We start from the raw sequence: 24,664 nt of genomic DNA, 5'->3' as shown, positions 1-24,664 counted from the left end.
GATACATTTAAATAGTTTCTCTCTCTCTCTCTCTCTCTATATATATATATATATACGTGTGTGCGTGTGTCCGGACTATGTCATATATACATAAACATTGTCATATATACACAAACAACGGATCTCCTCGCATCTAATTCGATTTTGTAAAAAAAATATTTATGCACTTACGGCATTACTATTACGGGTCACCTTAAAGAATAGATTTTTAGATATATGCATCGAACGAACAGTGCACGCGCACGGAATGCCTTCGCAAGGACTCGATGAGGAAAAATACGTGTTTATTGCTCTCGTAGGAATGTTTGCGTTTCGCAATCAATTATTGAACTATACTGCTTCAGAACATTTTAAATGTCCATACTGCACTCTTCTATGCCAAAAGTACGCAGATGACGCTGCGTAGTGAAAACGAAAATTACTTCGTGTCCAGGGGATTATGATCTTCTGCAATAAGAGTAACGATAAGAGGAGTCTGATTCTAATGAGGACCCGAAGCCAAAATGCATGAGAAAGACCTAAAGCTTTGTTTGTGTAAGATAGGGATGTTAAATTCAAAATATAACTTGGGCCAAACAAACAAGTCTTCATAAAAACATATATACATACATACACACACACACACGTATATCATCAGCTAGTATATATATATATACTAGCTGATCCCGCAAACGTTGCTTTGCAAAAAAAAAATAAGTTTTTATTAACAAATAAACAATAAGGGTGTGATCGTAGAGGGGTGAAAATTTAGGGTTGTATGTATTTTTGTATGCTGTATCATAAAAAAAAATTGTATAAAAAATAGAATAAAAAATTTAGGGGTGGATCACCCTTATCACTTAGGGGTGTGAAAAATAGATAGCCGATTCTCAGACTTACTGAATACGCATATAAAATTTGGTAAAAATCGGCCAAGCCGTTTTGGAGGAGGGGATATATATATATATATATATATATATAATAAAAATATTGTTTTCGTTCTGACATTTGACATCTCTACTTTGATATTTTTTTTTCTATTTCGGGTGAAATTTCGTGTTTAGATGACATGACAGGGCTGTAAAAATGTTCCTGCGAGCCGCGAGTTTGACATTCCCTATTTTAGAGCTCATGTTTTGTATAAGTACTTACTATTACAGTAGTAATCTATTCTATGGTTTTGTATATTTAAAGTATTTAAAGTAGTAACTTTAAATACTTTAAATATACAAAATCATGTAATACACGATTATTGTTTCATTAAAAAAATCAATTTCACTATTAACTTCATATTAGAATGGAACCTAATTAAATAATAGCATTACTCTATGTTCTATATATAAAAAGCCTTGTTAAATATCCTAATGTCTGTTATACTACCGGCTATAATTAATCTATGTAATAGTGCGTTAGCGTGGCCTGTTGCGGAAACTCGTATAACCAACTATATTGAGTAATGGTTTTGACTGTCTACCGATCCATTCGTTGCAATACTGCGATCATATATTATATAATGACGTGATCTAAATATGTATTTTACATGATATATTTTTTGCTTTAATTTTTTTTCAAAACCGTAAGACAAGGTATGTAATTATCACCGAGCCCGCAGTGGTATGTAAGAAAATCCGCGATATATCAAAATTATTAGTTTTTTAATTTTTAATTTTAGGTTGAACTTTTATTCATGACACGTCAACTGTAATATGGCCATCACAATAATTCGCCATTACAATATTAAGTGAAGTATTATCAAGGCAAGACTCCAATCTGTAAAATCGTTTAGTCTTTTCCGACTTTGGTTCCGATAAACTAGATTGCGGGGCTGACGTCGTATGGACTAAATTTCAAGAGCCCCGTAAGTGGTACTCTCTTAGTCTAAAAGAGTCCCACGTGGACATGTAATTTAGCGTGCTGTCTCTTATTTGGAGGACACCGCTCTGATTGCCGGAATTGAAATGTGACCGAGCTTAAAAGAAGGGAACATCGCCTCGCTAATGGACAACGATAGATGTCGCCCCACATTCCCGGGATTCTGTAGGAAACTAATACAGCAAACCATCGATAGAAAAAAATATAGATTAAATAAAAAGAGTCGAGTAAGACTCGATTATTAAGATGTACCTATGTAAATAAAATAGTAGTGTAAATAAAAATAGATTCTTTTTTTGATGTTTACGGGATAGATATAAAATATAGGTAAAGTCAAAGTATGCTGTGATATAAAAAGAGTCAACTGTGATCTGCTAATGTAGATAAGGGAAGGATCATGTGTGAAAGAAGATTTGAATTCGAAGAAATGTAAGATGAAGAAAAATGTGAAATAAAGCAAAAAATTTTTTTATCTAGTTTGTAACGTCGCCACACATAGTAAGGGTAAATGAGAGGATCCATATACGGAACAAAAAAAACTGCCTTACTTCATTTCTTGGCACACTCCATCAACACAGGATGCACATTATCTCATTATTACTTTCTGTTAATAGTTATACATGCTGTTTGCGTATCCGTTTTAAAACGAGCAATTTTCCAACGTAAGGAAATTAAATACTTGACCCGTACCAAACCAACCTCATTGGAATCGAAGCCGGTTCCTGTATCAATGGGGTAGCAAAGCCACGATCATTCTTACGTTACTGGAGCTGCCACTTCTTCGTCCATCTGTAACGTTTTCCGAAGCTGTTAGCCTGGTAATAGCAACCGACGGAGTCGAATTCTAATCGACCGAAATCCTCTAGGGGGCCCTTGGGTTTAGACACTTTACGGAGTATCTGTCAAAGCGATCTAAATGCTGGGCGGCCAATTCGGTGGTATCACGAGTTTCATTACCATAAAATAGGTTTTAGGTTAAACACCGTCTGCTCCCAGACCGCTTAAACCCGCGTAATCGTCAAATGACACTTGTGCAGCAATACAGGCCAGGTAAAAAAAAAGTAAAAAGTCTCATTCAGGCTCTTAGTTTAAAGTGGCGATGGCGCAAGTAGAGCGCTGTAAGGATAAAAGATTGACACTGCTTCGAAATGGAACGGTCCAATTAGCAAAAGTATAATTGGTCGATCATACAAAAGATTATATATTTTGGAAATCACAGGGACCGGGTGAACAAGGCAAAAGACAGAGATGCGTGGAATTCGCTGGAGGAGGCTTATACCCAAAGACAGGTCCAGATAAAAAAAGAAATTACTAACAATACTTAGAATTAACATTAAGGTAACACAAAACATAACTAGCATTACTACTGTAGATGTATTTTTTTGAATTTGGAAATAAATACCTTTACTGTTATAATCTATACCTTTATACATATTTTTTGTCTGTGGTTATTAAAATGCGTTTACAAACGGCTATACCGATATTATTAAAATTAATATAAAATTCATTTGAGCTTTTACGCATTCATATACATTAGTCAGCATTGATATTAGAAAGTTTTATTTATAAATTTTTTATTAAAAATACTGGCAATTTCAAAAAATCTCAAATAAATTATTATATGTATCCTATAAGATAGGTTAAAAATATTAGTGAAATTCGGAAATGTTCGTGATTTCAAATATAGTATTTTATAGTGAGCAGTGGTAGCCCAGCGGCAGACGACTGAGATATGCGATCGTAAGTCGCGGATTCGATTCCTGGCAAACAATCTTATGTGATGCATACTTTGTGTATTTATTACATAGGGTTGCCACTGCTCACAAAACAAGTTTACAGAGGATGGGCAGCAGCGTCGTCTGCATACCACATCGCGATCGCCAACCCACCTGCCAAGCGTGGTATATATGGTATATCCCCCATAGATATATTTGGAAGAGACTGCGTCTATGGGTTGAAACGACAACGACGATTTTATTTAAAAAATGTAATTCATTAGTTTAAAACAACAAACAATGGCTAAAATAGTACGTGACATTATAGATGAAACATTATCATTTTCACTATGTAAATTTAGTAAAAACATTGTATTGTTTTTTTAAGTCGCAAACAAACAGAAATGCACGTTTTCTATATCTTTTTAGTAACAATTATAAAGCGTAAATTTTTAGAAACGTGCCTGTCGATCGAGACATTATAGATTGTTTTCGTCTCGCTAACCTTACTGTTCAGGTATTGCGTCATAGTGTAAGTTAACTATGATTGTTTGCTAAACAATGAAGGGAAATTTTTGGCGGCAAATATGGCGGCGGTGTTATAATTCCCGCGCTTTTTGTCACTATTTTTAATTTCATAGACAAAGGTAATGATGAAGTAAGCCATGTATTAATGGCGGTGAAATTTCTTTTAAATCAAATATATACAGAATGATTGGTAATAGATGTAAAAGGTTTAAAGACAAAAGTATAGCTCATTGGCTGTCAATCAATAAACGGTAAAACTATAAATAATATTGACATAGTAAAAAAAGCGAAATTAGAATCCGGATTACTACATATTCAAATTATTAATTGTTTACTATCGTATCCTGTTGAATTTGCAGGGACAAAAATTATTGGCATGTCGCAATCGAGTAGAAAAAATAAAATAATGCTATATCACATTTCAGACTGATCACTTTATATAGGATAATTGGAAATAAGTGTAAAAGCTAGAAAGATTTTTGCTGACAACTGTGCTGCAAGATTCGCCCCTTCAAAGCTTATAACTTATCACTCTATATGCAGCCATAAGCTTCATTACATGTCTGAATGATATTAAATACTATGTTATAATGTAATTTCTTGGTATTACATCTCTCTGACTAGAGTCCGTGTAGCTCCTGCTGCTGTATTTGTTTGTGGTCAATCACCTGTGTCTAGTCATCATCATTTCAGCCGTGGGACGTCCACAGCTGGACCTATATCTCTGTGCGACCACTGGTTATGTTACAATATATTCAATTTTAAATACAATAATGCTAAGGCATCAGACAAAGGGTCTAAAGGTTTTGGAGTGGATACCAAGGATCGGCAAGCATCGCCTAGAATATCCACTTTCAAGGTTGACAGGTGACCTTGTTAAAGTCATCAGACGACGGTGGATGCAGGCTGAGTTCCTAATAGAAATCTATGTTCAAGGCCCATGTCCAACAGAGGGCGTCCTACGGCTGAAATTATGATGTGGTTGTCGAACCCACCATCTATCGTTAAGTCTCCAATTAATAACCTACTACTGCTTTGTGTATATATACATTTATAATCTATATTCATTACGGAAGCAGATGTGACAGGCACTGCTCCACGTTTTCCTTTGTCCACTATGAAAGCAAAACGTATGTGTTACATAAAGTGATACTTTATATTTGTTATGTTATTCGCATATTTTATAATCATGCGTGCACCGGTTCGCCATTTTTGTTTTAGTTTTAGAGCCAATGTTTTATACACACTACTCCTCAATACTGGCATCGAACGGTGACGTAATTTTGACTAAAATACAAAAGGCTTCTTTTACTATTCTTTACTATAAATTGTTGAGGTATAGAGCTTTATTTTGCTGAGATTACACCAAATAATTGAACTTAAACCACAATGTGATAGAATAATGTATTTCACTGCAGTATATTAAGCGCAACGAAAATAAGTCTAGAGTTTCTATGATATTACGTGAGAATGCGGATTCGTAAGTTAAAATATTTGAAAAGCGGAATTGCTGAGTTTTTCCGTCTCTTTTCAACAGATCTAGCATCTGAACTGGTGGTTGTTCCCTATTTTAAGTTGATTGACGACTGGAAAGTGTTTGCAACAGCTTTTTAAAATAAATAATATTATTATTTTAAAAATAGCAGTGGGAAGGCCGCAAACGACAGAAATCCGTTCTGGCCAATAGTCTTAAGGTTCTGGAAGTGAATGCCGCGGACCGGCAAGCGTAGAGTAGGACTACCTATAAAGTGGGCAGACGAACTTGTTGAGGACGAGGAAAACGCTTCCAACCGGTCCAACTGGAATTATATTGGATAGGCCAATATTCAACAGTGTACGTGTATTTGATGTGTGAAATGATGGTAAAATAATGATGGTACAATATTGAACAATAGAGAAATGCATACAACTCACATGTAGCCCGCTCTTGGTAGGTTAATCCGATGTCAGCAGTCGAAAGATCCAAGATTCACATTCGAATCAGAATGTAAATTGCGTTTCTTGTTAGCATAAGTCGAGATGTCTTCACTCATTCCAAGGGGCGCACGTCTCAACGACCGAAGCGGCCTACCAATTCGAGGCCCCCGAGCTTAGTTACTGTACAGCATGGTTGCACAGACTTATTAAGACTAGGGGCCACTTGGGCAAATCATGAACTGATGGCGGACCGGCCGCCTGAAGTATAGGTAATTAAAGACTAAAGAATTGATAATAATAAGAATTCAATATTTTTCGAATGTACGAGAGTATTATTTTTGCTGTCGGCGGGCCACCAGTATTCAACCGGCGGGCCGTGGTCTGTGCGTCCGTACTGTAAAGAGTTCCCGGCTCAACACTTGCGCTGCCAGTACCTCATACCTGTTTCAAGCTGTAAATGTGCACAGACACTCCGCTTCTATGAACGACCAACAATCTAACTAGACAGAGTTACAGCTAAATTTAAATTTACTTTATTAAAAATACAATAGATAATAAATCCTTAAGACCTAACAAGAACCGGCGAAAGAAACTTTTTAAGGCTACATAACAGGTGGCGCAAAAGTAAGGTCATAATGTAAATATGCGTCAATTTTTACAAATTAGCCCAAAATGTCGCTTTGTTTTGACATTTATGATGTAGATATATAGAGAATTAATCGTCAATAAGCGATAAAACGATACACTTCTAAAAACTTGGAATAATTACTGCTTACTTTGCAACAAATTTTCAGTCTGTTGTTTTAACGCAACGTGACTTTCGTCGTTTTCGAGATCTTAAGGGCTTTTTAAAATCTAACATTAACAAGCCTTGAAAGCTAACATTATTAGATATTGCCAATTTGGAACCAGAATTCAAATTGCCGTAAAAAGAGAGCAATTATGCATCAACTCGAGATGTGGCCACTTGAGCCATAATTTTATTTTCAATTAATGTCATTAATGTTACACTTTCAAATAAACCATCTTCAACGACAGAACTCTTTTTTATTTATAACAAAATGGCTTCCGGCTCTAATTATGTCATTATTTTTGTATTACACCACGTGTTATAAATGTTGAATAATTAAAAAATTCATCTATATATTTATAAAAAAAAACATTAAATAGCTGAAAGACGAATACATACCCAAGATGTCTACAGTGTTAAAAATTCTAATAGAAAACACACGATCTTAGACATTAAAAAAAAATATCAATGGGCGAAACAGTCTCTTGTATCCTATTGAAAAAAGCCTATTAAATAATAATATTTAGCTATTATTTGGCTTTGCCTGTAGCAAGATGTGTTAACTTGTCGAGTAGAAGTCTTAGGCACACAAAATTTAGGTTTCGCTTAAGCACAATATGGACGCACTGTTTAAAAAATGAATAACTTCAAAAAAAAAAAACTAGAAAAACAAATAAAAATTGAAATACAAACTCATTGAACGACCTATAATATTATTTATTTTAACATGAGGTAGATTATAATTTGTGTAGGAATTATACTATTTATATAATACACTAATAAGGTTTAAGATTTGCTGTAAGGATATTCGTATAACTTTGTGTTCACATTGTTGATGCATCAAAATATAAGGCAGCAGTACAGGTGATTCGCGGCAGGCCACCATTTGCAATGATGACGTCATCGCGAGTCATTCCAATGTTCGGGCGGTCAATGTGCAACCTTTACAATAAAAACCTCCTAACAACCATGTGAACACTAGGTTAGTTTATAATAAGTTTAACAAACACTATTATTCAGACAAAGAGCTAGTCTTTATTTAATCTAAGCAATATGTATCGTTTAATAACACAGCGACGTTTGAAGCGGCCATGTTGGATATTTACGCGCGCTTTTGTGTTGCCGGTGGGATAAATGTAAGACGTTCATTATTCCATTGTGTTCGGCTGGAGGTTGAGGTGGACGCATGTTGGAATAGTTTCTTGTGGTATTCATACGGAATAACATTTGCCTTGTGGTGATAGTGATTCTTTATTACTGAAGTTACGAATAATTTGAGAGTTTTCGGATTTCGTAAGTTACTTTTATACTATTCCTTTTGATAAACAATTAAGAATTATTTCAGTTCATTGGTGCTATTAACCAGTTACGATACACAAAGATTTTTACCAAATAGAGTTATCTGCATCCCAGACATCCTCAGATATTGTCATGATAAAACATTTTAGATGATATAGGGAATAGAATCCATCGGAACTCTGAAAGCGGAGTTCGCTTCTCAGAGACAGTTGAACTCACTACGTGAAACGTTTGATTAAACGACCAGGTATCTTGATGGCTTCCCAATTAGGTGAAATAATCTTTGCAAGTCGAAGCTCTTGAGGGCCTTTGATGGTAATTATCGCAGAGTGTCTTCTACCTAGAAGCCGGAGAAGTATGCCAACGGGCAAACAGCATTCGGCAATGAAAAAAACGAAAAACGTTTGGATTTTATTACAAAATGTTGTAGTTCTTTATACTTTCAGTTATTCTGTTTCTACGACTGATATATGACTCGTTTAATGTATTTTATTCTTATTAATATCGATTTACATAAGGTAGATATTATATATAAAGTTTAGCAATTATATACGAGTATTTAAGTTACTCTTGTGTACATGTGTGTGCGCTTTTACTATATACCCCCGTGGAAAAAAATTTCCATTAAAAAAAATTGACAAAGTAAAATAGGAAAGAAATCCTTTTGTATTAAAGCTTGGGAATGAATTGCATTAACCACTGGATCAAGAATATTTGTGGACGTGATTACAAAATAAAATCTTAATGAGTTTGGGTTCTCATAGCTTTATGTAATAAATTGAAGGATGGCATTATAAGGGAAATCAATTTTATTTTAATTTCCATCAAATCGGGGAAACTCAGGGATACCTTTTCTAAATAAATAAACTTCACAATTATAATACAGTTTCATTTTCACAATTAAATACATTTTTTTTATTTTTTTTTTGTATGTGTGAGATAAAATTTCATATTATGTGTTGTTGAAAAAGGTAGTATTTTCCCATCTCTGGAACCTATCTTCGATCTTTACATGGTTTGCTATAGAAAATCTTATTTAATTTTGCGACGTGTTTTTTTGGGAACGTGACCACGACTCAAAGTGAGGTATTGGTGCACAAGAATATCGTGTTAGATACTCGTAGTTTCATAGTGAATTAAAACCATTTGTTTTGAGATACATGTAATTACTTCTACAAAGTTCAGACAATAGCCGGTATGTTTCGATAGATTATAGACTCAATACATGGAATGAGTTCAAAAGGATCATATAGTAACACACACGTAGAATACGTGTATGCTGCACGTAAGAACGCATCATATTGCTGGCCACTTACAATTCTGTACGTGTTAAATCATTCTTGCGCGTTCGAATTTCGAACGACGATTTGAAATTGGACGCAGTTAGTGATGTGGCTCCTACCATTGGTTTTAGATTGATTTTGAAGAACAAATATATGTGCTTGTATTATGTGATTATATTATATTTTACAGTATATAGTATAACCCATAAAACCACACGTGTCTTTGGTGTCTAGGAATAGTATTATAGTCTTCTCTGCAAATTTACTTCGTCTTTTTTGTCGAAACTTCTTGCCACTATTATTTTTTTTTACAGTCTCAATATAATCATGAAAAGAATAGAATACTTTAGTAAAAAACCGTGGCTTTAAAAAGTCTTATTAGACACCATAGAGGCCCATTGCAAAGCACAGGCCTTCGAAAAAGATACCTATAGAGGAATTACCATAATTGCCTCGCTTGGCAGGCGGATTGCCAATCGTAGAGTTTATAGTACGCAGAAGGCGCTGCTGCACATCCTCTGGAAACTTCTTTAGAAGAAGATTGTATCCCAGGAATCGAACCCGCTACCTACGATCGCAAGTCTCAGTCCTCTACCGGTGGGCTACTACATAGGTATGTGTAGTTATTGTATTTTAACTGTAATTTATGTATGTAAGTAGTAATTTTTATGATATTTATAAATGTAATGATAAGTATTCCCAATTTTAATATTTGTATTCATCGCATTTGTAATACCTCTTCTATTACTTGACTATTACTTCGTTTTTCCAGTCTTGATTTACAATAAGGTAAATAATTAAATATTGGTAGCCTTATAACCTAATTTTACATTTATTATTTCCTTTCGTTCTTTCATGGTTATATTATTAAAATTCAAAACATCGAATTCCGTGGCTATAAGATGGAAGGTTATAGTTTTATTTAAAAAAAAATAGTTTGCTAATTCTGAATCCGAAAGGACTAAGTTTGATATAGCTGTTATTGTCGTAAAACGTATAAAAAGAATCGAAAATAACTTTTAGCGAATTTCTAGATGCTATTTAGCAGACGAAATAACAAAAAACTCATTATTTTAATCCAAATGTATTTTATCTTTTATTTATATCATATGAAAATATACAACCTTATACATAGTAATTAATGATAATCTTTAGGTAAGTAAATAAATAATAAAATATTAATTAGCAAATGCACCAGAATTTGCCATTTTTATATATTTATTTAAATTTAACAATGAACTGCTATAAATAACATTCCCTGTTATAGGCTCCAGTTATCTACCGCGTGAATCGCACGGCACTACAGCGTAGTATTATAACAAAAAGCGACTACAGCGCTTTATTTAAATGATATTGTTAAACCATATTGTACTCTAAAGCTCTGAATCGCTTTATTGTATAAAATTTGTGCACCCGGCGCGGGAAACTTCTGCACCTGACAGTAGTGACAAATTGGATTCTATTTGTTTACGAATACCGGTAGTGTGAGGTGTTTATAAAAAATTGTCGATTTTACGGATTTGCAGGACAATTTATTTTAATTATCGAAGGATACGTAAGTGAATTTTACACTTTATTGTTTTATATTGCATAAGGTATATACAATTGGGAAGCATATATGCTTTTTTTACTTATTTAATGTTAAAATATGTTCTGAAAACAAATTTTGAGTGAAATCCGTGTTATGTGAATTCCTTAAACAATCTCTGCGTATAATATTGAACAAAGAGAAATTATATTATTTATTTAATCTTGTCACAGAGTGTTTTCTTATAAAGACATCGTCATTGGATTTTCTCTACTTAGATAAATAGTTACTTTTTTATATAGTTCACTAATTTTATCCAACAGTAGATCATCATCAGGTGATAAAGATCCCTCTAAGATCGTACGATGACCTTGTCTATGTCGTCGGTTCATCTAGTGGGGGGGTTTATTCCCACTGCATCTACCGGCTCGTGGTTGCCATTTGAGTATTATTTGGCCCCAAAGGGCGTCGGTTTCACTAGCGATGTGGCCACTGCCACTCCAGACGGGCAATTCTTTGCTGACTTTGGTTCTTCTGCGGATTTCCACATTTATGATTCGAATTCACAGCGAATCTTCGAGAATAACTTTGCTTTACACTTTGATTGTAATGTCACACGATACTTTATTTATTTACTTACACTTTATTGTACACCTAACAATTACATTTTTTTTTCTCAAAAAGAAAATGTAACAAAAATCTGAATAATAAATAAAAAATGAAACTATTATATAGAAGTACAAGAAGCGTCTTATCTAAGAGATGTCATTAGTGAAGTTTATGAAATGTTATAATTTATTTATATTTGTTACGGCATGATCAGAGGTTCCTGGGGGAGGGAGGTCTCGATATTTGTCTCTCTAAAGAGGACTAGTGAAGCGCCGTTGGCACTGTTATCTAAGACAATGTTAAGCCGTCTGCACACGGTGTTATATTTAATTTTATTTTACTTTATTAAAGATAAACAGTAAAAAAGGCAGTGAGAAATTACAAACTTGGAAATATAAAATTAGTTACGATTGTTACCTTAAAACTATCTTACTAAGAACATTTAATGAATTAAAGTAAAACAATAATAAAACAAAAAAACATTACTAAACAGGGATCAATAATTGAGCGTATTCTGCAGAATAGACAGTAATAATAACGAGTCAAACAAAGCCGTCATGTTCCAATGAGATTTAAATTGTATTGTGTATATACAATAATGTTTGCCGTATTAGTGACAAAAAAGTAGAGTTTTTGAAACTCCGAGCATAGCCATGTCTAAAAGATAATTGTCTCTATAGCAATAATGTAATTGAAATCCTTTTTTATTTACTGTATTCGAACTTGCACCACAAAAAACAGTACGACCTCGAATCGAAAGAGATAAGAACAAGCAATTCAAACAGTGTCGCGTAAAAACCGAATCCGGTGTCCGGGCACCGTTATAAGGTTAATTACCGCTAAAGGATCTGGAAATTTACTTAATAATATTGTATATTTTATCGCAATTGTCTCCAATCGTAACTGTATATAAGTATGTATATAGTGATATTTTTTTAAACAATCCAACAAATTATTAAAAGAGGTTTTTTTGTGGAGTTTCTTCCTGCTTTTTCTCTACAGACCTAACACTTTGCGAAGCGTATTCAAATATAAAACAGAAAAAAAAAATAAGTTGACGATCAATAAGACTTCTGAGATGAATAAAATAAAGTGAGGGGAATACCCCGAGAATGTGCTATAGATTAAAAAAATATCAGTACTAAATAAAATAATTAAACACAGATTATCATTTGTTTGAGGTTAACGTCAACATGTAATTAAACGACATGACTCATCCGTCTGAGGAAGACGTAACCGTGGAATTACATTAGCTTGTGTAACAATTATTTATTACTTTATTCTGTTTCTGACTGTACTTAAGTTGCAGTCTCGTGCATTTTAGACGGTCTTATCAAATTTTCAATTTTTGTTACCGGATTAGCTCTGTTGCTTGATTAAACTACTGTAGATTCGAAATATTATTATAGCGGTGAGTTCAAGGCATCCGTAGCGTTCTTCTCTTGCAGCTTCTTCTATGCATTCTCTTTCGTGTACCGTTCAGTTTCCTTCGACGTGAAGCAGCACTCGCAATCTTAAGTATCAAACAAAGCAAGCCTTCATTGTCGTATATATTATAATCCATATGTTAAATTTGTTTTTGTACTTTTGATATTTACACCAATTTCCAATTATTTTATAGAAAGTGATATTTCAGAAACTCTTTTGCTATGCGACAAATAAAATTTGGTAGTACAGTCTGCACGGTGAGATAGTAAACAACAATATAAGCAATGCTGGTGTAGTGATATCATGCAAGATTCCCAATCTTGCGACCCAGATACGATTCTCGGGCAGTGCAGTTCTTTTATGATGAATGAAAAAAGAGAAAGATAATAAAAAAGAGCGTGAAAAAATCAATAAAGCAAATAAAGAACTTCTGTCCTTCCTAAAGATAGGGTATCAGAGGCCGCCAATAGCGGGTGCCATAAAAAGCAATAATTATTTTTTTTATGTAGTAATACGATTTTTTGATAATGTTTTTTCTTGGTATATTATTAGATTATTTATTATTAGTACGTTAATTCATTGTAATGGTCAAAGTGCTTAACTAAGCCGGGAAATTTTCTTAACGTGAATAGAATACAAATGCCGGGTGTTTTTTTATTAATATAAATAACATAAAAATTAACTAAGGAAAATATTAAACTTAGAAAAAAGCAAACAACCTTGCTTAAAGCTATTTCGTGTAAAACGAAATCTACCGTGAAATTAGCCTGTCTGGAACTAATGGTGCAGACTAGCACAACCTACACGGCTCTCTATGTCGACAAACACTCGCCTATGATGACTGCATTCTAAAATTTTCACTTACTCACGCGCCTGACTCCGCCTGTTCGCAATAATAACGCACTGGATAAATATAACAATAAATTCCTTTACACCTGTCAATCTTTAATACATAGAGCTATATTCCATATTAAACAAAAAACGTAGAAATATACAGGATGATTGATTATACGTATAATAGCTTTGAAGGTGTAAATGTGAACATCTGTCAGAAAATCTTCAAACCTTTTTGTGTAACTATTTCCAATCACCTGTGCAAAACGAGCACTCCTAAATACGTTACATTTATTTATTTTTTCTATCAAAATGCGACAGGATATTAACTTCTGCCAGTACAAAGCTTGCGGGAACAGATACTAAACAATAATTAATGTTCTTACGTAACAACACGAATTTTGAAAACTCTTACTTAAGTATTATTACGTTACTTATTTTTTTTGGACAGAGTATTTCATACATTAATTGACAGCAAATCAGCTGTTCACAGCTTTTACATATATAAACTACCACCGTGGATTTACAACCTAATTAAGAAAATGACCAATATTTAATCACTTCCGCACATGCAATGGTAGTCGTGCAACAAAGTGCACCGTCCGCCAGCCCGCTGATAAATGCGTATTCGGCAAACAATGCGAATTACACAATTGCCACCGTCAAATCACTCAACGCAACCAATCACTTACGAGTGCACTCACTTTGTTGCACGACTACCACTGCATGTGCGGAAGTGGCTAAATATTAGTCCTTTTCTTACTTAGGATAGACTTCCGCAAAGTACGCCTGATTCCATTAGACAACCTTGTTCTAAAAATTAAACAAAATTAAAATAATCTTTATTTTTTAACAAAATTCCGATGCGTTGGTTATTGTATTTATTTGTAAATGCAATAATTTTGTTTATATTTAAAGTAAATTGGTTGAGTTCAGTCAATAAGAACTATGGTTCTGATTTTGAAAAAAAAAAACGCCCTCCTAGAAAGCAGTCTTTAACTTAAAGTATGCGGTTACAAGGGTTTCAAATGCGCCCTTGTCTAGGTAAAGCCCGTAACATACTCAGTAGGGGCTTTTAGTTAATACTTTCATAGACATCATTAAACCAGGTATCATCATCATCCCGCTGCTGGACATGGGACTGCTCCATAGATTTCTAATAGAACTGGTTGAAAGTAGCCAGCTTTTAGCTTCTTTCGCCGACCGCGTGGTCGTCTACCAACCTTGTGGGTGGAAGTCCTACACTGCGCTCGCCAGTCCGTGATCTTCACTCCAGAACCTTAAAGTCATTGGCCATCTGGTCTTCGCTATGAGGCTTGGCAACTGCCGCTTCAACTTGAAGATCCACTGGGCTATGTCGACTACATTCGTTCGTCTACGGATCTCCTCATTTCTAAGTCGTTCTCTTAATCCTGTATTTAGATCAAATTATTTTTGTATTTACCATTGTAACTAATTACCAATTCGCGTCATATAAGTTGTATATCTTTATTTATAAACATGTAAATCGTGATCCAGCTATGCACAACGTGTGATTAGCCTTTATGGTAGCTGCAACTAGGAAAAATCTAAAAGATAATATTTTTTCAGCGAGCCGGGGCAGGAACTGGTGGCGGTGCGTGTGGCCATCAATGGCATGACCTGCCAGTCCTGCGTGCGCAGCATTGAGACTTCTGTGCGCGAGCTGCCCGGCGTAGAAGACGCGAAGGTAAGTTAAACATATTTATGTTATTTTTAATAGGCTTTGTTCAGTGACTTCGCAATATTAAGGTAATGATATAATGTACATTTAAACGTATATTTATATATATTGCTAGCTGATAGACGCAGCGCTAGTAGCGCCCTCACTAGCTCTGCACTTACAGTAGCTGGATCTTTGGAAGAGGCTTATGGCTTGCAGAGGGCGTCTATTGGCTAACATGATGACGGTAATTATAGTATTATCGCTCCAAATTTTCTCCATATATCACTACCAGATTCGTAATGTTGATTCTATCGAGAAGGACTTGGCAAGTAACTCGACAGTTACTGTTTTAACGCCAATACTATAACGAAAAATCATAGCTTATTTTTAAAAGTTTCCACATTAGAGCCTATTTTTGATAGTGGCTTGTGGTAATACCCTTAAATCCTAAAAAGTTTATTTTTTTACGTAAACATTTAGTGCTCACCTCGACAAATAAGCTTCCAATCCTTATACGGACAACCGCAACTTTACAAAGCAATTCAAAGTCCCCTAATTCTAATTTTTAAAATCTTCCAATATCTAATTACGGAATAATATTAATATTTCAGATCATCATCATTTGAGCATTGCTAGATATACCCCTTCGACATAGATTTACAATAATACCCGGTCGGGAAAGCGTTCTCCGACGCGACAACATCGTCTGTCCACCTTGTAGTTCTTACCCTGCGCATATCCATGGTTTTCATTACAAGACCAACGGCCAAATGTTATGTACGCTATGTGGCCTAGCCAGTGCTGTTTCAAATTGGAATACATTGTAATAAGTCAAAATTTTTTTCCGTCTACGGATTTTCTAAACCCTGTTTAGATCTCTTAGAGAAATTATTAGCATAGCCTTACTTATTTAAACTTGCGTAAATCGGAATCTCGACACGTAAGTAATATTATTTATATGAAAAGCCGCTATGTAAGTAGATGTCCTGATACAAGGTAGACGGATAACTTATGGGGAATGCTACGCCTGCCGACCATTACTGATGGTAAATAAAATGAATATTCTACTTCCAGGTGGAACTATCAGAGCACGCCGGGTATTTTCGATATGATCCTCACGTGTGCTCGGTGGAGGCCATCCGCTCTCACATAGAGGACATGGGGTTCGAGACGCCCACCGACGTCGCTGACGACGAAACCAAGTATGCTATAACTTTACCTTCTTACACTATACTATTTTTTCATTCTTCATCGTACTCGTCATCAGTACACGGCACAAGAATATGCAAACATGCATTTTATTTATGGAGAATGCAGAGGCAACGCAAATGCAGCCGCAGCTCTTTAAAGACAGAGGTACCCATTAGGGTATGGCGCGCATTAGCGCGCCACCCTGACTACGGCGAAGTGGAGCAAGTCGAATGATGCACTAAGTCCTCCTTCACATTTAGCTCTTCTCTCTCCCTCTTACCCAATTCAGACCCCTCTTTGTCTAATAACACAAAAGACAGCAGGTAGTAAATATGAAGGTCACACGACCCATTTCACCCTAGTAAAGTAACCATTTTAACATTTAAATTGGTTATTTTATTACATTGAAATAAGTTAATTTCTAATACTAAATTTGGTTTCAATTTGTTTAAAAATAGCTGTTTTCATGTATGATCAACTCCTGATGTGTTTTTATTAACCCCAATGATCAGAGACAATTCAATTTAAAAAATGTTCCCATATTACAAATTTTGTTACTTAGTCAAATTTTCTCCTTTTCTACATTAATGGCAATAAGTCACTATTTATGGAAGATACATTTATGAATTATACCATTATAAAATCTACATGAAACCGACATTATTTTAAAATTATTGGCCACCCATACATTCATACTATTTTTTCATACCCAAGAGGTTTGAACTTCGCTTAAATAATATTTTTTGCATGTTTTTCAGAAATAAATTAATTTGCGAATTTTTTTAAATAAAAACTGCAAAAGCTATTCATACTGTTTACTTTTTATCTATTAGCACAGTTAGTGTATAAATATAAAATATCAAAAAACCAATAGAAATCATTCATTTTTGGTAATAGTGTTCAAGACAGTAAAAATCGACTTTTCTTTAAAAAAATATATCAAAGGTACTACCTGTGATATATTATGTTTCGTATTTTTTTCAAAACGGACATAAGTTGTACTATAAGACATTTCAAGGTTATCCATTCATTACCGGACACCCTGTATATATATATATATATATATATTATTTATTATACATTCTGTTTTGAGTGAGGCAGGGACATTGCTATATCGAGTTAATTTTTTTTTCCGTATATATGTTTTTTTTTATTTACGTTTTTCCCTTCATTGTTCACAATTTCTTTTTCATTTCCTTACATCCTTCACAATTTCTTTCATTAATCACATTTTGATCGTCTTTCGCACTTCACCTTATTTATATCATCTATATTACTTGTTAAATTTGGTTCTTAGTTGGAAGCAGCTCCTAATCGGCGTCTCACGTAAACCATAACAATGTTTTCGATTCAGCTATGTCAGGTGGGCCTACCCACGCCGCATCTACCGGCTTGTGGTTGCTATTCGAGAACCTTTCGTTGCTTCACTATATCTTATTGCTGATTATATTTTTTGTTGGTGTACAATAAAAAGTGATTATAATTTATTATTTTCTCAGAAATCTCCTACCAAAAGAGATTCCCACGGAGATGCTAATCGACATGTCGGGGTCAGCGGAGAGCGACCTCGTGCTGTCCGTGGAGGGCATGACTTGTCAGTCCTGCGTCAATACAATTGAAGGTACGTACTACAGCAACTATATTTCAGAAAGTTAAGTTTTCTGGGCTGTCTTCGAAACATCACCTCAAAGCGCGTGTTTTACGTATACCTTTATACTAGATTATTCTTCTTATTGATTTGACGTGTTTCAATATCAACATAATATCACTGACATGTTTAGGAGTGGTGTACATTTACTAGCTGAACAGTAGAGCCTGTTAAGGTTAATGGGAGACGCTGTATGCCTGGCGTTTGAACATGATCCTATTGGAAATCTATAGGGTAGCCCTATGTTTAGCTTGTACTTTCTGCGGGTGAAAGCATGATGATGGATTATTAATGAAATTTTTGTTAATCATCTTACCTGCGTTGACTACGCTAATACGATATAGTATGTGTCATATTCCATACGCGATTTATCATGCTACAGATGGTCTCGTTAGTTTCTAGAATAAAAACTTCATACGGTACTGAAGTAGCTTACAGAAGTCTGTGTATACAGGGTGATTAGTTATAGGTGTAAAAACTAAAGATGATATATAGCTCATTGGCTGTCAATTGATGTATTGTTCACACTATTAAATACAAGATTATTTATTGTTCTTTCCACGAGTTTTAATATCATGATTTCAGCCACATTACTCCAATAGGTTCCCAATAGGACGATTAGAAGCTTGCATCCAGAGTCTTTCGTCAAGTTATGTGTGGACATCTTACGTTATACTTGCCGGATCGTGGTCTCCATTTCAGAACCTTTATTGCACAGTTTCCATGTGTTTTGAGCTCTTTCTGTTCTGATCCCACTTTACCTTGCCAATACCCTGGGATATGTCGGTTATTTGTTCGTCTCCTTATTTCTGTTTCAATCTTTAGTAGTAACCAGGCCTTCTGTCCACTTGGGATCTTTAAAGTCCCAGTGGCTATCTATCCTGCAAGCTATGTGGCCTCGACACTTCCACTTCAAGTCGCCAATCCGCTGAGTTATAACGGTTACTTCCGCTAATCTACGGATATCCTTGTTTTAGATTCGGTCTCATAGATAATCCCAAGTATAAACATAAAAGTACAACGTATATGTTTGGAAAGTATATATTTGGGATTCTAGGGTTTCGAGGTAAGTCAGTCCAGCCAAGCTGATGTAATGCAACAATTTGTTGCATCGTCAATATTTTAAGTACTTTTAGTTAAGTAACAATTTCTTGATGCACAATTAAGTTGAAGTTAAGTATGGGGAGCTATGTCTTAAACAAGAGTGATGTAACCGGAAGACAGTGACAAGTATGATAGTGTCAAATAAGTAAGTATTTTAAGATATTTTGAAACATAAGCAACATTCAATCAATTGGAAATGTAAATATGTAAATTTGGGACGAGGAATGGGAGGTCTCGCGTGAATGTATTGTAAATGAATGCTATGAGAATGATAAAATAATACGAAGGATAAAAGAAGAGAAAAAGCGAGAAATTAGGAAGGATGAGAGAGAGGGAGAGAGAGAGAGTGAAAATAGGAAAGTTTGTGAAATAAAAATTCATTGTTTCATGTATGCCTGTCCCAAAAAAAAATATATACAACATATACTTTTTAAAATATACAAACACAAAAATGAAAAAGGAACTCTGGTACATTTATCGAGAGTATAATACTTCAAAGTGCCGCAAGCACCTTACTCTCTGTTAATATATATCGTTATTTGCTTTTTTTAAATTAATAATTATGTGCACTTAATTAGTAAACACACGTGCGTGGTACACGACGGTGAATACTAAAAGCATTAAATCAATCGCGGTGCTGTTTCATGGGCATCACGCTTCATTACTATGCCGCAGGCCAAATGTATTGCTTTGTAAACAACGTTAGGTCCGACTTTTTGTCATTTTCGGCGACTAGCTTCTTCGGTTCTGGCTTTGTCGAATCCGGGCATCTCTGATCAAGAATCTAAATAAATAAATATTTAATATTTTTTTGTCTCGAAATTACATTAATACAAAGATGATTTACTTTTTGAGATGTAATGCTTGAGGGTGCTTTTATATAACATACAATAGATTGTTCGTATCTTGTTTCTTATTTAGATTAATGTTTAGATATAGTTTAACATAATTATGGGCAAGGCTCTGCACGCCTGCAATCGCCGTTTCAGCCCATAGAAATCCACTATAGGCATAGTCTTCCCCCAAATTTATCTTTGGGGGATATACTATATTCGCAAAGCTTCGCAGGCATGTTGGCGAATGCAGTGTAGTATTATGGTAGAGACGACGCTGCTGACCATCTTCTAAATACTTGTTTGTGGACAGTGGCAATCCTATACAATTAATACACAAAGTGTAAATCACATAAAATTATATCATCTGAATCGAACCCGCGACCTGGCATCGCAAGTTTGTCATTTACCATTGAGCACTAGTGCCCATGCCTACAAAAGACAAATATATTTTTGTACTCCCAACTCATATAAAAAGATATGGCCTCTTTTACTCGATTCTAAAATAAAGCGGTTCACTAATAAATCTAAGTAAACTTTTTAAAACGATTGTTTTGGGCCAGCATGAATTACTTATTTTATCTATTCTACTTTTGACGGGGTTTTTAAAAAGTTATCTGTACAGCAACAACATTCAATTGGGGGAATACCATAACAGCCGGTTTTGATCCAGTCCGTAATAAACGTGCACGCGTGTTGCGCAAGTAGCGATGAATAACGGTAAAATTGATTTGTATATGTTAATTTAATTTTTCTATAATTAAAAAAATAATTGTTTTATTTTATAACTACCTATGTAATATGCCATTCTTTATTACTTCTTTCGCATGGTTTTTTGGGGTAATATACCAGTTTTGTCATCTCACATTTGGGGATATGTTCGACATCTTGAAAAAATTAAAGATGTGGAACATATCCCCAATTATACTGTAAATCACATACATTTTTTATGTAAATTTATACGAATGCTTTACTAAGGAACGTATCTACCTTGTAAAAAAGAGTTGGGTATACTTTGTTAGATGAAACTAATGTAAATTTATATTATATATTGCTGTTGGCGTGCTTATTTGAAATAAATGAAAGAATTAATATAAAAGGCTTAGTGTAACAAGTTAGACAAGTGATATTTCAGGCGACGTATTTTATGAACAGCGTCTTAGTAAGTTTATGTTTACATTGTTGTTTGTTTCTCTGGTGGCGCCACCGAATCAAGCCCAACATCACATGGAACGACGACACTACGATATAGGCAGCGCAAGACTGTTTGTACCAATCTTCGGGGGAGGCCTATATCTTGTATCATCTATCGGCTGATATAGTTGTTTTCGCTTACAACAGGTCAGCTCCAGGAGTTGCCAGGCGTTCGGCACGGCGTCGTAAGCCTGGCGGAGGGACTGGCGCGGGTGCGCGTGTCTCGTGACGTCATCACGGCGCGGCAGGTCGCCGACGCGATCTACGACCTGGGCTTTGACGTCACGATCCTTACCGTTGACGGGCAACCTTACTCAGGTACGTGTAAATTACACTAGAGTAGATGTTCCCAGACTTATCTTCTAGACCTCTTTCAAAATTCAGCTGGTTGCATTGGACTATGGAAATTTGCGTTGCGGTAAGTTTGAACCACGAAGTTATGGTTATCGAAAAGAAAAATAGAATTGATTGATTGATTAATTAATTAATTTATTTATGCTGTGAGTGGATGTAAAATGGTAAAGAATATCGATTTTACAAGTAGCAGTCGCTGAGCTTCTTAAAATATTACCTGGATGCATTGGTAGGTTAAGTCACGTTAACATTTAGTTCTTAACTACCAAAAGCAAATAAATTTTCGTGGAGTCTCGTTTACTAAGTGTTACCTCCCATATTTTCGCCACGCCATCGTGGACCCTCGTCGAGTCCCCGTGGACTCCAGGATCACTTAGAACAAATATTTTAGAGCATTGCTTCCCGATACTTCCCCGTAGTCATTCAATACTGTACTCATCTCGCTTGGCAACTCCACACCTACTCCCATATCTCTGAACGCTGTAGAATTCTGAAGAACAGACTGAAGAAGCAGTTACTATGTACAAAACATTGGATGAAGGAATATGGAGATTCGTAGACGAAGGGACATAGACCAGTGGATTAGCAAGTTTAAGTGGCACTGGGCAAACCATATATCGTTCAGAAAATAGAGCCGATGGTGGTATTAGGTTCTATTAACATTCGTGCTATAAAATTCGTTAATCGTAAAATTGCGATGTTTATCGAAAGTTTATCTTTAAAAATTTTATCCAATCCATATTAATACTCAGCGTGATACTTGTAATAACAAAATGTTTTTATTTTTATTTTATACATAATTATTTTCAGAATCTTCATCACAAAGTAAACTCAACCGTGAAGTATCAGGGGAGGCGATCAAGTCCAATTCTTTAGTCAATACACAAATTGGTGTAAGTATGATAAAATATAAGACGTTTAAATGTTGTTACAGTACCTGGTGATAAAAAGAGCACATCGAACTTTGGAAAGAGACAGTCGGCTAATTTCGTTACCTCTGTCGCACGAAATACAAATAGTTCGACATCTATTCGGAGCTGTTAAAACAAGTATCATCAATTAAAATAAAATAAAAAACATGTTCACATTATGTTATATATATTACGTAAACATAATGTGAACATGTTTTTTTATTTTATTTTACCCCAACCGAAATCTACCACTTATAGAAAAATTGGTCTATTTTGTAAAAAGAATAAAAATAATTACCAAAAGACGCAAATGACGCTTGTCTTAACAGCTCCTGATAGATACCGGACTGTTTGTGTTTCGTGCGACAGAGATAATGCTATATGAAGCAGAAATTAGCCGATTGTCTATTTCCAAAGGTCGATGTGCAATATTTATCGCCGGGTATTGTAAATAGATTTAAAATATTAATTAAAGTTATCACAAAAGAAACAAAACTGACTTAATTGTGAGCTCATAGATTTATTTTTATTAACCATACCACTTTAGAGAAGCTTGTCATGATTCTAGTTTGTAAAAAACTGTGCTTTACTGACATTTATCGCAAAGATTATTTGTCATTTATTTGAAACCTTACATGTAGTGTCATATCGTATGCATTTGGCCCGTGAGAAATTGTAAAAATTAGTTATTCTGTTTTTGTAGTGAAAGGTATCTTTATTTCTAGTTCTACCTTATGGACATGCCAATTCTTCTTAAATTTATTATTACTCTTATGCACATAGACCAGATTATCATATAAATATATCGACTATGTATTGTCATAATTTTTATCTTAAAATTTTTCGACATAATTTTTTGTCTGACTGTATCTATAACAGATACTTTTATAAATTGTTTTGTAGATTGAGTTTTTAACAATTTGTTTTGGTATCACAAGTTAAGCATTAATGCAAAAAAACTTATTTTAGCCTATATAACTGAGGTGGACCAAGTTAATAAACTATCTAATAAATTTTTGTAATATTATTTTAATTTATTTTACTTCTATTGACAATCCTTTAAATTTTGATATATAATTGGTGACGGAACTTCTCAATAATTCTTTCTGTGTTGATTAGTTAATACTGATGGGTGTTTGTATTTCTCGAAAATATATTTTTTTAATTTACACACACAAAAATTCTGGAGCCACAGATAATAAATATTCAATATGAATAACGGTTAATGAGTCATCGGTGTTGTACACAGGGCGACGCAAGTGCCGCGGACAGCCCCGAACACACGTCGCGCTGTACTTTGGAGGTGCGAGGCATGACGTGTGCGTCTTGTGTCGCCGCCATTGAGAAGCACTGCTCTAAGATATACGGTAAGACAGCCACGGCTAATCACTAGCAATAATTTAAATAATTATTTCATTGGTGTATCACTAGCTAAACAAATCTTGACTGTACTCGGTATCTCTCTAAAATTCTAAGTTTCCTTGTAAATAATAATTACCTAATTTTTTCATTAGATTAAAGTATGCCAGTAAATAGTAATATGTAAATAGTATGAAGGTATTTAGATCAGGGTGATTGTAATTGGACCCAAAAGGTTCTGGAGTGGCGACCACGAGCTGATATGGTACGAGTGAGTATGACACCCACTAGGTGAAACGACGACATAGTTAAGTCGCGAGAAATGAGGAGTTTCGCCAAAGAATCCAGGTCATCGACATAGCTCCAAGAAGTGCTCATCAGAAGTGACAGTGGCGGAGACAATCGCTCGTACAACCGAGTTTCTGGGACTGAAGGTTTCTGGAGTGGGGATCACGAGCCGGTAGACGCGGCCTGGTTAAGCCCACAACTAGATGGATCGTGACGTAGTTGTGGTCGCGGAAGTCGCTCATCTATGGATCTCCTCATTTGTGATTCGATCACTTATTTTATTTATTTATTAAGCGAATAAATCTTTATAACAAAT

General features: G+C 34.9%; 1 protein-coding gene across 1 annotated transcript in view; it reads left to right on the top strand.

Annotated features, from left to right (window-relative positions):
• Positions 1-24,664, top strand: part of ATP7 (copper-transporting ATPase 1) — a 76,084-nt gene that overhangs the window by 28,001 nt on the left and 23,419 nt on the right. Inside the window, exons 3-8 of the mRNA XM_068765830.1 lie at positions 15,373-15,490; positions 16,541-16,668; positions 18,157-18,278; positions 21,584-21,754; positions 22,601-22,683; positions 23,951-24,068. Of these exons, the coding sequence (XP_068621931.1) occupies positions 15,373-15,490; positions 16,541-16,668; positions 18,157-18,278; positions 21,584-21,754; positions 22,601-22,683; positions 23,951-24,068 (740 nt within the window). The remainder of the gene's footprint in view (positions 1-15,372; positions 15,491-16,540; positions 16,669-18,156; positions 18,279-21,583; positions 21,755-22,600; positions 22,684-23,950; positions 24,069-24,664) is intronic.

This window comes from Battus philenor, unplaced genomic scaffold, assembly GCF_028537555.1.
Source record: "Battus philenor isolate CCGP_79_NKW_IND1 unplaced genomic scaffold, ilBatPhil1.0.hap1 SCAF_20, whole genome shotgun sequence".
Classification (NCBI taxonomy): domain Eukaryota; kingdom Metazoa; phylum Arthropoda; class Insecta; order Lepidoptera; family Papilionidae; genus Battus; species Battus philenor.
The sequence above is the reverse complement of the archived record's forward strand: the minus strand, read 5'-3'. Positions and strand labels throughout refer to the sequence as shown.